The 17,685-nt window shown below is 37.3% G+C and overlaps 1 protein-coding gene across 1 annotated transcript in view; it reads left to right on the top strand.

Annotated features, from left to right (window-relative positions):
• LOC150077643 (putative serine incorporator) overlaps positions 1 to 15,565 on the top strand; it is a 190,232-nt gene extending 174,667 nt beyond the window's left edge. The window contains exon 12 of the mRNA XM_090384811.1: positions 15,427 to 15,565. Coding sequence (XP_090240937.1) covers positions 15,427 to 15,565 — 139 coding nt within the window. The remainder of the gene's footprint in view (positions 1 to 15,426) is intronic.
• Positions 15,566 to 17,685: the final 2,120 nt, after the last annotated feature.

A 17,685-nucleotide genomic window follows, 5' to 3' on the forward strand; every position in this document is an offset into this window, starting at 1 on the left:
ATATCTGCCTTTGATGTTTTGAGCAATACCTCAAATTCATCAAATTTATTATGCTGCACCAGCCAAAAAAAAAATGTAAAATAATAATAATAAAAGAAAGGAAATAAACAACTTCCTATAAGTAATTTATTCCAGTAATTTATAACCCCCCCCCCCTGGCTAAAATAAAACTTCCTGAAATCCACTTTAAACATCTTCCCCCATAACTTGAATTTATGGCCCCCAGTTCTAGAATCGTTTATAACCATGAAAATTTTGTCCTCTTTCATTTTACTTTTGCCTCTCAGAGCCTTAATACCTCAGTCAAGTCTCCTCTAAAATGCCTAGTTTTCCTTTAAGGTGCCTAGTTAAATAGGCATATGAAGATTTTTTATTTTTGGAATCTTCTTTTCGCCATTTACATAAACTGATATCTTCATATGCCCATTTATGCAATTGTGAATAATGTATTAGAAGATGAAATGCACAAGCCATAATTTCTTATGGATTTTGGTAATTTACTATATTATATCAGTGTAGATATTATATTGTTAAGATTATCTACACCGATATTATATAGTTAATTACCAAAACCCATAAGAAATTATGCCTTGTGCATTTCATCTTCTAATGCATTATTATTTATACACCATTTGGCATCTCTCATATTGTGGAAATAACTTTGCAACTGTGATGGCATATTGCATTACCAGGGTACCTGCCCACTCACTGATGATTTTTATTATTATTATTATTTATTATTATTACAAGCCATATGGTCCAAGGAAGCCGAAGCTTATGCTGCACCAGCAATAAAAAAAAAAAAAAAAATCCCCAAGTTACCCTGAGAGAGAGAGAGAGAGAGAGAGAGAGAGAGAGAGAGAGAGAGAGAGAGAGAGAGAGAGAGAGAGAGTCAAAACTAGAAGAGAATCACCAAGAAAGAGAAGAATGATGATCTCTTTGACAATTTTTAAATTAGTAGTACAACTAGTGTTTGGAAGGAAGCTATGGAAAAATATCAGAAATACACCCTCACTTTTTATTAATTTTTAATTAAATTATTTAATTAGACTACATTAAATTATAAAATAATATTTGAATAAAAAAATTAAAATACATAAAAGAATGACAGTCTTTTATGAATAATTCTGGAGTGCACTACCAATTTGTTAGCAAGAGGCTTGCTTGAGATGAATTTCATTTCAGATAAGAGTCATCCCTGATTAAAATAGTCTTAAATTTTTATAATCTTAATTTTTTTTTTTTTAAAAAAGGGGCTTGCATGAGGGTCTCCCCTTGCCAAGCATCCTCCATCACACTCCTAGATTAAAACCAGATCTTTGTAAATGGTCCCTGAACAGATAGCAAGGGGTCTATAGTGGCAACATGCAGACAAAACAATTGTAAAGAAGTTGTTCAATGGGAGCTATCATGTGGTATATGAAATCAGCATTTTCAAATTTGTAATACAGCTAAATTTCTTTCGAAAGTAGTGCAAAACTATGGCAACTCATTACAAAGGCAAGTTTGTTTTGCTGTGAAAATTAAGACCTTATAAAATACATGCAGTTTAATTTTCCAGCTCACAAAAACAGATGAAAGTAGTAAGCAAGATAGTCATAAATGTTTAAAGATGGAAATGCTTCCATTTCATATTCATTTAAACCAATTCCTCTAAAACTGCTCAACCACTAAGTTTATCTCTCTAAAATCTGCAAAATTTTTTAATCTGGTACTTCTCAATCCCCGATGGTGCCAGAGTTTACTGTATATTGTATATTTTGTGAACTGTATATGTTCACGAAATGTTAAATAGACAAATATGAAAGTATTTTATTCTCAATCACTTTATTTTCAAAAGCTCATATTTGTGTAGTTGTTGAAGTTGAACAAAATTAATATTGAGCTATGAGTGCGTAAACTGAATGTGAGGTGCCAAAAATTTCTGTTAGCCCGTTTCATGTAAATCATGCAATTACTATACAGGGTGTCTCAAAAATATTGGTACAAACATTTAGGGGAAGTAAGCAACATCCAAAGGAACGCGAACCGCACAGGAACCCATAACCGGAAACGTCACGGGAAAGTAGTAGCAGAGGCACAAGGAGCAGAAATGACACAAGACAGTAATTAGTGGCAAACATTTATTTGACATAATATTAACAATAGAGTACAAGATGGATGCATTTCATGATGTTACAACAGATGCTCGAAGGTTCCACCATGAGACGCGATGCATGCGTGACACCGACGCAGCATGGATTGGCGGGCACGGTCGAACACATCTGGAGTTTCTTGGACAGTAGCAGCAGCGCAGATGAGTTTCGCCACGAGATCCATTTCCGTCTCCACAGGCGATTCATACACGATAGATTTGAGGGCATCCCCCCCCCCACAGAAAGAAATCAAGGCTTGATAAATCAGGTGAGCGTGGGGGCCAGGCAACGTGTCCACCACGGCCAATCCATCGATGCCCAAAACGCCTGTTTAAATGGTCATGAACACACCTTCCATAATGGGCAGGTGCCCCGTCATGTTGAAACCAAATGTTGCGTCTCACGCTTGCTGGAACATCGTCAAGTAACCTGGTAGAACTTGTTCAAGAAAGATCCGATATTTAGCAGAGTTCATGCGGGATGGTAACAGGTATGGGCCGACTAAGCAGTCACCGGCCATACCTGCCCACACATTTATTGCCAGGCGATGTTGTGCCGCATGGGGGCGCACACCGTGTGGGCCCATACATTAGGTGCATGTATGCTAATCCATACACTAGGTGCATATCTGTCAGCTCACAGTTCGTATATCTACCATAAGTCGGTACAGCACCGTGTACCGACTTACGGTGACGTTTCCGGTTATGGGCCCCTACGCGACTCGCACTCCCCCAGACGTCATCTACCTCCCCTAAATGATCTGCCATGCACAGTTATAGAATAAAAAAAACAGATTTCCATTACGAATTTGAGAAGATGATATCTGCTGAATCTTGTAATGGAAATAAAAATCAAGCAACCTTTGTGTGAGTAAAATTAATTCTGCCACAATATGACAAAAGCTCAGGTATTTTTCCTTTATACTACATGGAAAAAAAAACTCAGGTATTTTTCCATGAAGCATAAAGGAAAGTGATTGGTAACTGTTCTAGTCATAAAAGTTTGATGGTACAACATATGTGACTACCACAAAAGCAAGAGCAAAATAAGAACAAACGGGCCCTGGGGCAAGAAAGATTGTTGTCCACTTGTGCCAAGTATATGTTACAGATTTAATTGTTGTTGAACATCGTACGAAAAGGTCATTTATAAATAGGTTACTAATCATGCTCTAGAATAGCAACAGATAATCACAAGACCTAACAAACTTGTTACATTATAAAATAATTATTGTGACCTCACTTTGAAGTCACAATATTTATTTTGCACAGAATGGTAAGAACTTTTATGACATTGAGTTGAAACTGTGCACTGCATTCAAGGAAATTTAAAAAAAAAATTAAATAAGTGCTTATTTATTTTTCAACATTTTTATGGCTTTCAATTTTAATAGTATTAGTAGTGGCAAATGATGTAAGAAAGTAAACTTATACAGCATCAGCAAAAAAAAAAAAAAAAAACCTTCTCATTTTACCTATCCATCCTATCCTAAATTTATGCTCCCTCATGAACTTAGTCTGAGCAAGAGGAAGAATCCCATCAGCACCAAGTCCACCCAATACACTCAAAGCCCCGAACACCTCAATCAGACCAGCCCTCACAGATGACCAGCCTCCTCCAAACACTGCAATTTGCAGATCTGAAGCTTTTCTTGATAAGAGTGCCCCTCCCTTTGTTCCCCCTCACCAATCTGTTGTCTTCTCTGTACCCACTCCTGCAGCTCTACATCCTTTCTAAAATGAGGCCTCTGACCATTGCCTTGTACAATGGGATAATCACTTCCTTATTGTTGCTAGCAAAATTCCTGTATATCACTGACAAAATGCCATGAGCTGTCCTGGCAACCTGTCTGCACTGCTCAGAGAATTTCATATCTGACTCCACAATTACCCCCAGGACTATTTCATTTTCCACTACCCTGTGCGTAGTACCACGCATTTGGTACATTATTCTGGTATTATTGCTACCTATACTCTGGTGTTACTGCTACCAATGAGTCAAAACATTATGACCAGCGAGTTGTTATGCAAATTGAAGCAACTGTAGGTTAACTACAGCACTCCGTTAATCAGTGTTACTCTTATTCTTCATAAAGGAAAGGCAGCGGACTTAAGCAAGTTTTACAAAGTCCAAATTGTAATGGCCAGATGACTGGGTCAGAGCATATCTGGCGGGGTGCTCACAGTCAGCAGTGGTTAGTATCTACTGAAAGCAGTCTGAGGAGGGAAAACCCACGAAGCGCCAGCAAGGTGTTGAATGGCATGGCTCATCGATGCTCGAGGTGAACAAAGGCTCTCCCGGATGGTATGTGGCAACAGAAGGGCAACTGTGATGCAACTCGCCAGTAATTAGAATGCTGGTGACAGGAGTAAGGTGTCACAACACAGTACATCGAACCCTGCTGAAAATGGAGCTGCATAGCCACAGGCCACTTCGAGTGCCCATGCTAACCATGGTTGTTGGCGACAGCACCTACAATGGGCACACAAGCATTGAAACTGGACCTTGAGTGATTGGAAGAAGGTTGTCTGGTTCGATGAATCACGTTTCCTGTTGCAGCATGTGGACGACCAGGTATGTGTGCGTCATTTATCTGGGGAAGTGATGGCGCCTGGATGCACCGTGGGACGAAAACAAGCCAGTGGTGGCGGTGTCATGCTTTGGGCGATGTTCTGCTGGGATACCCTGAAGCCTAATAGCTTCGAAATGATCGTCTGGGTGGTTGTATCCACTGAAAATAAATAACACTAGTCTTCCCTACTAGAGAAGCGTTATTTATTTGAGGTAGTGCAATACCAGCTATCTCATTGTGAAGGCACCCACAATATGAGATACAATTAAAATGATGGCTTGTACACTACAATGTAGCCCAAATTTATGGGTAAATATGGATAGGAATTGTGAATATATTTTAGAATTAAAATGTATTCATAATTGTGATATCTAACTTTTTCAGCGAGTTGAGGGGGGGGGGGGTCTCCTGCTATTGCAGCTGAATATGAATGTTTATTGTTGGCATTTTTTTCCAGTCAAATAAGTATAGTGAAAGATGCTACAAATTTTTCAAAAACTTGTATTTAATGAAATAATACATCTGAAAGTAGCAGTTCCCCACCCCCCATTTACAATGTAATTTACATTATAATTGATATCTGCATTACAAGCATCCTTCCCTAGTATTGAAAACAGGTTGGGTTCAAATCAAGATATTCAAATCTGGGTAAAAATTAGACAATCGAGAAATTCTATGGACTTTTTCATGCCAACCAGTTTAATCAGTCTTGAGCAAAGTTGTATGGTTTTCATTCAGAAAAACAGGTAAACCAACCTTAGAATACATGCAATTTTTAGACATTATACAATCAAAGCTGTTTATAGTGACCCCTCTTTCTAACATCCCAACACATAATGTCCTATGTGGTTGGTCCCAGCCAATGTCTCATCAACCTAATGCTATTTTACATTCAGTATAATGACATTAAACTAAAAGGATTTCTCTATAATGAACATAAATTTGTACCTCTTAATCTGAATTTTTACTTTTTTTATTACAATAGTTGCATTTAAAAATGAGAGAATTCTTCGAATATATTGAAGTATTTGATGAGTTTGCTGCCTGACCTTGAGAGATCATTTGTTAGATTTCCCATGCTCTTTTCTGGCAGGTGCCTCCGTAGCCAGGTGGGCAGGAGCGGCAGTGCATAGCACACGCTTCTTGATTAGACCGGGGTTCGATCCTGTCACCACCAAATGCGGAGGATGCGGAAAGGTCAGGGAATGACCACCGCATATTCCCGCAGCAATATGGCCTTAGTTGCTAATGCTCCTAAAAACCAAATAACAAAATAACAAACCAAATATCTTTTCTGGCAGTGTGGTAATGAAATGAACATTGACTAGAAGTTAATTTCATTATTAGAGTATATGTTTATTGGCAAAGCTATCTGCTCCAAGAAAGCAGATAGCTTTGCCAATTGCAGATAAAATTAGGATTTTGCAAACTGTTGATAATGGTGTGCATTCGAAGATTGACATCACCAAACAGTTCAGCATTCCTATGGGTGCTCTGTTCACTATTCTGAAAGATTGGAAAAGATTGAAAGTTAAGAGACATCTGCTGCAGGATTCGAGCACGAAAGGCAAAGTGTCTGGATCTTAAAAAGGTACTTTTGGAATGGCTAATGGTGATGCGTGCAAAAAACGTTCCCATAGATGATAAGCTTTTAAAAGCTAAGGCTGAATGATTTGCGCATCAAATGGATATTGAAGAATTTAAAAGTTCAGTTTAATGGTTCTGGAAATTTTATGACACATCATAGCCTGTCTTTCAAAAACATGTGTGGCGAAAGTGCAGCCATGGCCTTTGACACCACAAAGGAATGGAAAGAAAATTGTTTAAAAAATGTTTTGCTGACATATAACCATAATAAAATCTTCAATGCTGATGAAACTGGACTGTTTTTAAATTGCTACTAGATAAAACACATTTAAAGGCAAGAAATGTAGTGGTGAAAAAAAAAAAAAAGTGAAGCAACAGATTACCATTCTCCTAGACATGTCTGGCACAAGGAAGTTTCCTCTTTTAATCATTGGGAAAGCCCAGAAGCCTCGATTCTTTAAAGGTTTGAAGACATTACCGACTATGTATCAAGCAAACAAAAAGGCATGGATGACATCACAAATCTCGAAAAATGGAACAGAGGCTTAGACCATAGGATGAGCGAGAAGAATAGAAAAATTACACTAGTTGTGGGCAACTGCATATCTCATTGTCAAGTAAATGACCTACATGCAATCACTGTCAAGTACCTACCACCAAATATAACATCATTCTTCAGCGACTTGATCGAGGTGTGATCCTGTGTTTTAAGAAAACTACTGAAGAATACTATTAAACAAAATTGTGCTGTGTCTTGAAAGCAGAATTCAATGTGAAATCGATATCCTTCAGGCAATGCATTTCAGCATGGGGTGAAGTTGATGAAAAAGTGATTGCCAACTGTTTCAAACATGCTGGATTTACTGCCTTGAATGATGCAATGCATGAAATTTTGCATGCTGCTTCTTCTGTTAATTGCAAAGAACAGTCTGATGATAGGGAAGAAATATTTGAGCATGTGCACCATCGCCTAAACTTATAGAGAAACTTCAGCTTCAAAGGTTACACAGAATTGTAAGTGGACATTGAATGTTTCAGGATATGTATGAATGAAGAGGAACTTATTGCAGACATAATGAATCTTCTGAAATTTGTAGTGCTGAAGATGAGAAACCTACTGTGGTTGAACAAGAAGTTTGCTCCTGAAGGATTAGAACTTTTACATAGATTTTTTTTTTTTTTCTTTCTTTTCAAGCACAGCCTAACTGCAAAAGTGAAATAACTGCTATTACACATCTTCATAATTCTCTTTTAAAACATGCTCTACCATTGAAACGGTATTTTGGCAGATTATTTTAAAGTATAGAATAATTCTTTTGTTAGATCTTTATAAGTATATAGCATGTGTAGTGAAATTTACAATCATAATTTTCTTGTTTAATACTGCAGTACATATTTTAAATTAAGATTATACTATATTGTATTAGTAGAATTACATTAAATGTTCAAGCTTTTACTTGTTTTATTGCTGATTTCATGAATGATCAATACAACGACCATTTTTCTCATTCCCCTGAGGTGAGGGTCGTTAAATAGAGCTTCAACTGTATATCAAATTTCATGTCATTCATGGCAATTATTATAAACAACTAACTGGCCTCCCCTAGTATATCAGAATGGGCATCATTAAGAATTAACAGCGTGTAAAAACTCCTGACTTTTTCACTGCTCTCCCACTGAAGTCTTTTATGATAAGAATACCCTTTTGTGTACTTGACTAATCTGTGGTTGCTCTTTACACTCACTTGCAAGAGATCCACATCCTTCTTAAAATGAAGTTTCCAGACTTCTGTGCAATATCCAAGATGTGACTTAACCATTGCCTTATACAGTAGAATAATTACCTCCTTGTCCCTGCTGGCAAAATTCCTGTATCTCATTGAAAAACCCCACAAGTAGTACTACAGCCTCTGCACTGCTCAGGCAACTTCATGTTGAGCTGTGCAATTATCTCTGCCACCTTGAGTGTAGTAAAAACTCATTTGGTAAGCTGTTTTGTAATTAGCCCATGTGAATTATTTACCTTCCATTTATCAATGTTCAATTTCAATTGCTACTTGATTGAATCAAGGTGTACCACTTCAACCTTTGTATCATCTACAAACTTATACATAAACTTTTAAGCCTCCATTAGTATTCTTAATAAATATTGAAAACAGCAAGGGGGTCAGCATTGAACCCTGAGAGACTCCATTAATAACATTATCCCAAAAAGAGCAGTGCCCATTTTTGACCACCATCTGTCTTCTATCACTTCTGTCATCCCTTCATCCATAACAGTAACTTGACCCTAATGCCACATTGCTCCATTTTATACAGCAGTCTTTAATATGGCTCAAAAGTTTTACTGAAATCTGAGTATATGATGTCAGAATTATGTTTTTTGCATCCAGTTCCTTTGTTACTGTGTCATAGTAGGTAAACAGATTGGTCAGACAAGAAATCCGTGCTGTGGTTTTTGTATAACTGCATTCCTGTCAAGATGATCCTGTAATGCTTGTTTAACACTTGACTCCATTATTAATGATATTCATGAAGGTATGTCGGGCTCAATGTCTAAGTTCGCAGATGATACAAAAGTTGGCCGGGTGGTTAATGACAGTCATCAGGCTGAGCCACTGCAACAAAATCTAGTAAAATTGGATTGATGGGCTGGAAATGGCAATTTAACTAACATTCACAAATATAAAGTACTGGATACCAGTAATCCCAGAGAAGCTCAACTGTGTGATTAGCATTAGCATTTGATGCAAGAAAGCAAGCTTATGCAGCATCAGCCAAAAAAAAAAATAAAAATAACCACTTCCACTTCACCCCTCTGTTCGTTCGAAATACCTGTCCAGCTGAGCCTTAAACTTATTTAGGCTATCAACTTCCACGACAAGGGATGGAAGTCTGTTCAACCAACCAACCATCCGCTGGGTAAAGGCAAATTTCCGCACGTCTAGCCTACATCTGTCTTTCCTCAATTTGAATTTATGCCCTCTCAGGTGATTATTCTGAGCAAGAGGAAGAATCCCATCAGCATTGAGCATGCTCAAACCATTCAAGGCTTTATACACCTCTATCAGATCACCTCGCTGGTGCCTAGTCTCCAGACACTGTAATTTGCAAAACTTAAGCCTTTCTTCGTAAGAGCACCCCTTTGTTCCATTCCCTAATCTTGTTGCCCTTCTCTGTATTCATTCCAGCAGCTCTACATCCTTCTTGAAATGAAGCCTCCAGGCCTGTATACAGTACTCTAGTTGTGAGCTGACCATTGCCTTATACAAGGGAATAATCACCTCCTTATCCCTGCTAGAAAAATTCCTATATATCATTGACGATACACCATGAGCTCCTCTCACAGCCCGTCTGCACAACCTTTCCAGATCCTGTTGCAGCAGCGTAGTGTCCTTGACAACCCTGACAACCTTCGTATCGTCTGCAAACTTGGACATTAAGCTTGATATACCATCATCAATATCATTTATAAATACAGAAAACAATAATGGACCCAATACGGAACCCTGAGGGACTCCACTAATAACATTAGTCCACAATGAGCAGTGTCCATTGATTACCACTCTCTGTCTTCTCCCCCTCAACCACCCCTTTATTCATAGCAGCAATTTGCCTCAAATTCCACACTGCTCCAATTTGTGCAGCAGTCTTCCATGTGCAACAGTATCAAAAGCCTTTCTAAGATCCAAGTATATAATATCAAAGTTATTCCCTGCATCCAGTTCTTTTGTGACTGCATCATAGTATCCAATCAAATTGGTAAGGCAAGACTTCCCCTTAACAAAACCATGCTGTGTCCGAGCTATAACTGAAGTCTTGTCTAGATGATCCTGCAGTACTTCTTTAACCAGTGCCGCCAAGCATTTAACCAGCATTTTAATCCTCCTTTGTGAATTGGGGTCACATTTGCACATCTCCAGTCCATGGGTACCTCCCCAGAGTCCAAGGAAGCTCTCATAATTATGGCTAAGGGTTTGCTTACTTCCTTTGCTGTCTCCTTTAATATAACTGGATAGATCCCATCCACCCCAGGTGCTTTTCTTATGTTTATCTTCAACAATTTCTCCTCCACTTTACTCTCAGTTATTACAAGATTCTCTAGCTTACTGCCAGAGTTGAATACACCTCTGGCATTCCCCTCACTGAATAACTCCTCATGTGTGAATGTCAATGCAAAATATTCATTTAGTTTGTTAGCTACCTGAACAGGAGCATCAACAGTTGACCCATCGATATCAAGTGGACCAATCTGATTCATCCCCTTCCTTCTAGAGTTTACATAAGTAAAGAACTCTTTGCTGTTTTTCTTTGCATCCCTTGCCAAAGATTTCTCGTAATCTACCTTCGCCTGCCTAACCTCCTTTGTAACTTGGTTACAGATCAACTTGTATCTATCATAGGCTTCTGTGATTGGAACTTGTGGGTTGGTCACTCACACACTAGTCAGACTTTTGTGGATTTATTGGATGATTGTTTTCTGCAGCAGCATGTTCGAGAGACAACAAGAGAAAGTAATACTCTTGATCTGGTTATCAGCAGTGATCATTCGTGTATTAAGAATTTGCAGATAAAGGAACCACTAGGTGGCAGTGATCACAGTGTACTGATGTTGGATTTACTTAAAGATTTAATTACCATCAGGGGTAAAGAAAAGGGTTTTTGCTTCCGTAAAGGTGAGTACAGTGGTCTCCGACAGTTTTTAAATTCTGTACAGTGGGATAAACTGATGATGTTACCAACAATAAATTCTAAGTGGGAAGCATTCAAGGAATTAATCGTGGAAGCTACTAAAAGTTTCATACCTATTAAGAAATATTGTTCAAGGTTTAGGCCTAAATGGTTATCTAATGAACTAATGAGATTCGTAATAGAGAAGAAAAATGCATGGGATGCATATAAATTATCAAGCGACTCAGAAGCATATGGCAGATATAAGCTAGTCTGTAATCAGGTGACATATGAGGTTAGGCAGGCGAAGGCAGATTACGAGAAATCCTTGGCAAAAGATGCTAAGAAAAACAGCAAGGATTTCTTTACTTATATAAACTCTAAAAGGAAGGGGATGAATCTGATGGGTCCACTTGACATCGATGGTTTGACTGTTGATGATCCTGCTCAGATAGCAAACAAACTGAATGAGTATTTTGCATCTACATTCACACATGAGGAATTATTAAGGTTTGAAAATGGCAGAAGGTTATCAAATTGTAGCAGGATACTTAATGATTTTGTAATAACTGAAAGCAATAACTGAAAGTGTAATAACTGAAAGTGGAGGAGAAATTGTTGAAGTTAAACATAAGAAAAGCACCTGGGGTGGATGGGATCTATCCAGTTATATTAAAGGAGGCGGCAAAGCAACTAAGCAAACCCTTAGCCATAATTATGAGAGCGTCCTTGGACTCAGGGGAGGTTCCCACGTACTGGAGATGTGTAAATGTATCCCCAATTCACAAAGGGGGATCGAAGGGTGACACGAGTAATTACAGACCAGTTAGTTTAACTTCTGTTCCGGGTAAAATAATGGAGTCACTGGTTAAAGATGCATTGCAGGATCATCAAGACAAGACTGCAGCAATAATTCAGACACAGCATGGGTTTGTTAAGGGAAAGTCTTGTCTGACAAATTTGATAGGATATTATGATGTGGTTACAAAGGAACTGGATGCAAAAAATAATTTTGATATCATATATTTGGATTTCAGGAAAGCTTTTGACACTGTTGCACATGGAAGACTTGTACAAATTGGAGCAGAATGGTATTAAGGGTAAGTTGCTACAATGGATAAAAGGATGGTTAAGTGGGAGAAGACAGAGGGTGGTAATCAATGGGTGCTGCTCTTCTTGGACTAATGTTATTAGTGGAGTCCCACAGGGTTCGGTGTTAGGTCCACTGTTGTTTTGTATATTTATCAATGATATTGATGAAGGTATATCAGGCTTAATGTCGAAGTTTGCAGATGACACAAAGGTTGGCAGGGTTGTTAATGACAGTAATGGCAGTGTGCTACTGCAACAAGATCTAGATAATTTGGGCAGATGGGCTAAGAAGTGGCAACTGAAGTTTAACCTTGACCAATGCAAAGTACTGCATATGGGTAGAAGTAACCCCAGAGAAACGTACCAACTGTGTGGTACTACACTTAAGGTGGTAGAAAATGAAAAAGACCTGGGAGTAATTATGCAGTCAGATAAGAAGTTTTCTGAGCAATGCAGACAGGCTGCCAGGGCACGTCATGGGGTTTTGTCAATGATATATAGGAATTTTGCTAGCAGGGAAAAGAGGTGATTATCCCTCTGTATAAGTCAATGGTCAGGCCGCGCCTTGAGTACTGCATACAGGTCTGGAGGCCTCATTTTAGGAAGGATGTAGATTTACTTGAGTGTGTACAGAGAAGGGCGACAAGATTGGTGAGGGGAATGAAGGGATCCTCTTACCAAGAGAGGCTTAAGTTCTGCAAATTGCTGTGGCTGGAGACTAGGCACCTGCACGGTGATCTGATTGAGGTGTATAAGGCCTTGAATGGGTTCAGCACGCTGAATTCTGATGGGATCCTTCCACTTGTTCAGATTACGAACCTAAGGGGTCATAAATTCAAATGAAGAAAAGACAGATGTAGATTAGATGTGCGGAAATTTGCCTTTAGCCAGCGGGTGGTTAATTGCTGGAACAAACTTCCATCTGTTGTTGTGGAAGTTGATAGGTTGAATAAATTTAAGGAGGAACTGGACAGGCATTTGGAGGGAATGGTGTGATTTTTTTTTTTTTTTTTTTGGCTGATGCTGCATAAGCTCATACACTTGCTTTCTTGCATCAAATGCCACTACTACTACTACTACATGTTAATTTGTATGTATCCCATGTATTTTTCTTCTCTGCCATATATCTCATTAGTTCATCTGACATCCATTTAGGCCTAAACCTTGAACAATATTTCTTAGTTGGTATGTAAAGCCTAGTAGCTTCCAAGAGAAGTTCTTTGAATGCGTCCCATTTTGTATTTGCTGTTGGTAACATCATCATTTGGTCCCACTGTATAGAATTTAAATACTGTCTCAGTCCATCGTAGTCGCCTTTACGAAAGCAATAACCCTTCCCCTTACCCCTAATGGTAGTTACCTCTTTGAGTAAATCCCACTTCAGCACACTGTGATCACTGCCACCTAGTGGTTCATTTATCTGCAGATTCTTAATGCATGAAGAATCACTACTGATAATCAAATCAAGAGTATTGCTCCCTCTAGTTGCCTCCCGAACATGCTGATGTAGAAAACAATCATCCAATAAATCCACAAAAGCCTTGCTAGTGTGTGTGACCAGCCTTCAAATTCCAGTCAATATCTGGAAAATTAAAATCCCCCATTATAAGACTCTCTGATTTACTGGCCCACTCTATTTCCCTGTACAGTTTCTTATTATACTCATCAGAGTCATTAGGCCTATAGAACACTCCTGCTCTCAATTTTGATCTCCCAATGCTTATGTCACACCAAACTGACTGGACACTGCACTGTCCAGCGATGTCGACTGACTTCACTTCCTTGGATTTTATGTATTTCTTAACTAATAGCATAACCCCTCCTCCCTTCCTATCCTGTCTATCCTTTCTGTAGACATTGTACTCCCCAAATTCCAGTTCTGCATTCCTTATATCTGTGTGACACCACGTCTCTGAAATCCCAACAATATCTGCCTTTGATGTTTTGAGCAATACCTCAAATTCATCAAATTTATTTACTAAACTCCTAGCATTGGTGTACACGCAAGTATACATGCACCTGTTCTTTTTCTTAGCTACCCTAACACAACTCATGTGTTTACTTGTACCCCAATGATTCCCAGCAGTCTCTGAAATATCCTGCATCTTGTTTTCCAGGCTGCTGCTCATTCCAATAGAAGCAGTGCAAGAATCACTTTCACCTCTGCCAGTGGCTACTGTTAGTCTATTAGTCCTTGTATCCCCCCCCCCAATCTAACAGTTTTCCAACCCATCTAACACTGCCTCGACCGCATCAGCAAATATTCTTGCACCCTTTCTATTTAAGTGTATCCCATCCCTGTAGTAGCAGTCTCTCCTGTTAACAACACAGTGTGATACTACACTCAGGGTAGTGGAAAATGAAAAAGACCTTTCATATGCAGTCAGATATGAAATTCTCTTAGCAGTGCAGATAGGCTTCCAGGACAGCTCATAGGGGAAGGCAGTTGTCAATGATATATAGAAACTTTGGTAGCAAGGATGAGGAGGTGATTATCCCTTTGTGCAAGGCATGGTTAGCCACATCTTGAGTACTATATACAGGTGTGGAAGCCTTACTTTGGAAAGGATGTAGATATGCAGGTATGGGTGCAGAGAAGGGCAACCAGATTGGTGAAGGAAACAAAAGGGTGCTCTTACCAAGAAAAGCTTCACTTCTGCAAATTGCAGCATCTGGAGACTAGGCACCTCCAAGGAGATCTCTGATTTGTTTAAGGCCTTCAAAGGTTGAATAAGCTAAATGTTAATGGCATTCTTCCTCTTGCTGAGACTACACGTGTGTACATGAGGGGGCATAAATTCAAGTTTAGGAAGGATAACTGCAGGAATAGATGTGTCAACATTTCCACAACAAACAGGGTTCCATCTGTTGTGGAAATGGGTGGTTTAAATAAATTTCAAGAACTAAACAAATTCTTGCATGGTTTGGCGGATGGGTAAAGTGTGTAGTTTTTTTTTTTGTTTTTTTCTTAGCCAGGCATTTAAATCTAAACAAACCAGTTTGCAATTGGTTTGTTTAGAAATATGTGCATACTGCAATATGTAAATAATATATTTTTCTAATTTGTAAATTAAAAATTAAAATTTCATTTCTTGAGATGAGGTATCTATTTTATCCCTTGCATGATAAAGATATTAGTCCTTGCTGTGTTGTGGTGAAATCTGTAGTATTGTAAATTTTCAAAGTAAATTTTTTATATTCAGTGATAAGAAAATAGTACAATACTTCAATCAGTACAAGACTTTAATGCTGTTGATATCTTCTTTTCAATAAAATTATCAAACACTATTACCTACTTTTCATTAATATTGCTTTGCCTTATCTGTAAATCATTTCTTCAGAAAGATTTATTTTCTTCTTTCATTACAGACCCGACACATCTTCAGGGAATCTCAGTGCCAGTAATGCAGCCATGTGGGTGAAAATTATCTCTAGTTGGTTATGCATTTTGCTCTATATTTGGACTTTAATTGCCCCTCTCGTTTTGAAAAACAGGGAATTCAGCTAAAAATTTAATAAAATAAAACTTTATTCAACTTTTAGTTGAATAAACTATAAACTAAAAGAATCTCATCTGAAATAAATTATAATATATATTTTTACATGCTTTAATAAATGTATTTAATTTATATTACAGTCGGACTTATTTGAGAGAATGTGCATAATAATATCTAAAATATAGTTATGCAATTAATGACTTTATTGTAACAGATTGCTAAACTGGGTCTCTCAGAAACTTTTCTTGCAGGCTATTTCAGCCAACTTCATAAAAAAAAAAAAAAAGTGCTATTAAAAAAAAAAAAAGTAGTTTTCTAGAAATGAAAAGTGTTTTAGCTTCCCACTTTTAGAAATTTTTTAAGGATGTTGTCATTAAGTACAAGCTACTCAGGAAATTGAAACTTTGTTTCAGATGCTGTTAAATTTTTTAAATACCTTTTAAATTTCTTTGATGCAGTAGGAAAGTTTTAATTAAAAATAATCTTGGTATATTTATTGCTATTTAGGTAAGACCAACCCAAAGTTAACTTTTGCAAGATCTAAAATTTTAACTTGACTGATGCACTTTTTATGCAAGGTCGCAGGAAACTAATAATGTCTGAAAATTTTAAATTTAACTCTACTTAGTTAAAACATTTTGGCACATGTTATTTATATTTATATAAATATCAGGTATTGAGTTACAGTTAATGCTTTAAAAGTTCAAGATCTGTTATGGCTCATTTCTGAGTACATATGAAATGTTCAACAGTTTCTCTCATTACAGCTGAATGCAGTTCTGTGTCCATCATACTTAGGATTTTAACATTTAGCTAAATGACTAAAAGGTTATAACTGTGTAGTTGAATGATAGTTGATTGAGTGGATTCATTCAAAGACCCTGTAGCACATAAGCCCTAGATATTAGCCTTAGCAGAGGCATATGATGCAAGAAAAAGCAAGTTTTATACAGCATCAGCCAAAAAAAAAAAAAAAAAAAAGACTTCCCATTTCACCCATCCATTTGCTTATATCTACTTAGCAGCACTGCTCAGAAAATAAACCAAAACTTCCAGAAAACTAGAAGATATCTAAGGAAAGAAAACATCGAGACTATGCTTCTGAATTCCTGTGATGGGGGAGATTGCAAACAGACTGAAGTAAATAGTATGGGGTTGTTTTTTTTGTATGTTACAGTTTTTATATTATTGTCAAGGTAGCAATGGTTACCTTGTATTAATATTATCAAGGTCATAATGAATTGTTTTTTTGCAAAATATATTGTTATAATTTGTTGATTTGATAATAAAAGTTCAAGGAATGATATTTATTTAAAAGTAATAAACTTCTGAAAATTGGAATCAGCCTTGAATTTCAAACTGTGTAAGACATTATTATGAATTCATAAAATTGCTGATTATTAGTAGTAAATTTAGCTGGATGCTCCAAATCCTAATCATATTAAGTATGATTAGGATTTGGATATAGAAAAGGTATAGTTATGTCAAACATAACTATACCTTTTTTATTCTCCACTTTATGCTAGATATATTTTTAAATGCAGAAAGTGCCATAAGAATTTAAAAATTAAATTTTACAAAATCTAAAAAATCATAATGCTATACAGAATGACACTCATAGTTGTTTGGCAAAATGGGTTTGGAATTTTTCAGCATGATTTGTTTTATGACCTGTAGTTTTAGCATTTGAAGCTATACCCTATATATCATTAGCATTAGTAGAGGCATATGATGCAAGAAAGCAAGCTTATATAGCATCAGCCAAAAAAATTAAAATTAAAATAAAACCCCCTTCCCATTTCACCCATCCATTCACTCAAAATGTTTGTCTAGTTCTGCCTTAAACTTATTTAAGTTGCTGACCTCCACTACAACAGATGGATGTTTTTTCCAACTATCAACCACCGGCCGCTAGCTAAAGGCGAATTTCCACACATCTATTCTACAGTTGTCATCTGTCTATCTCTAATAATTTCCCTAGTGCTTTTTAAATTTATTCAAACTGTCCACTTCCACAACACCAGATGGAAGTCTGATCCAACTATCAATTTCTCTATGGCTGACATTTCGATTTTTTCCATTTATTTGTACACACAATTCTTTACATTTTATATACAAGAACTTACAGAGA

This window comes from Mastigoproctus giganteus, chromosome 11 (assembly GCF_048544385.1).
Source record: "Mastigoproctus giganteus isolate SK-2022 chromosome 11, ASM4854438v1, whole genome shotgun sequence".
Lineage (NCBI taxonomy): Eukaryota > Metazoa > Arthropoda > Arachnida > Uropygi > Thelyphonidae > Mastigoproctus > Mastigoproctus giganteus.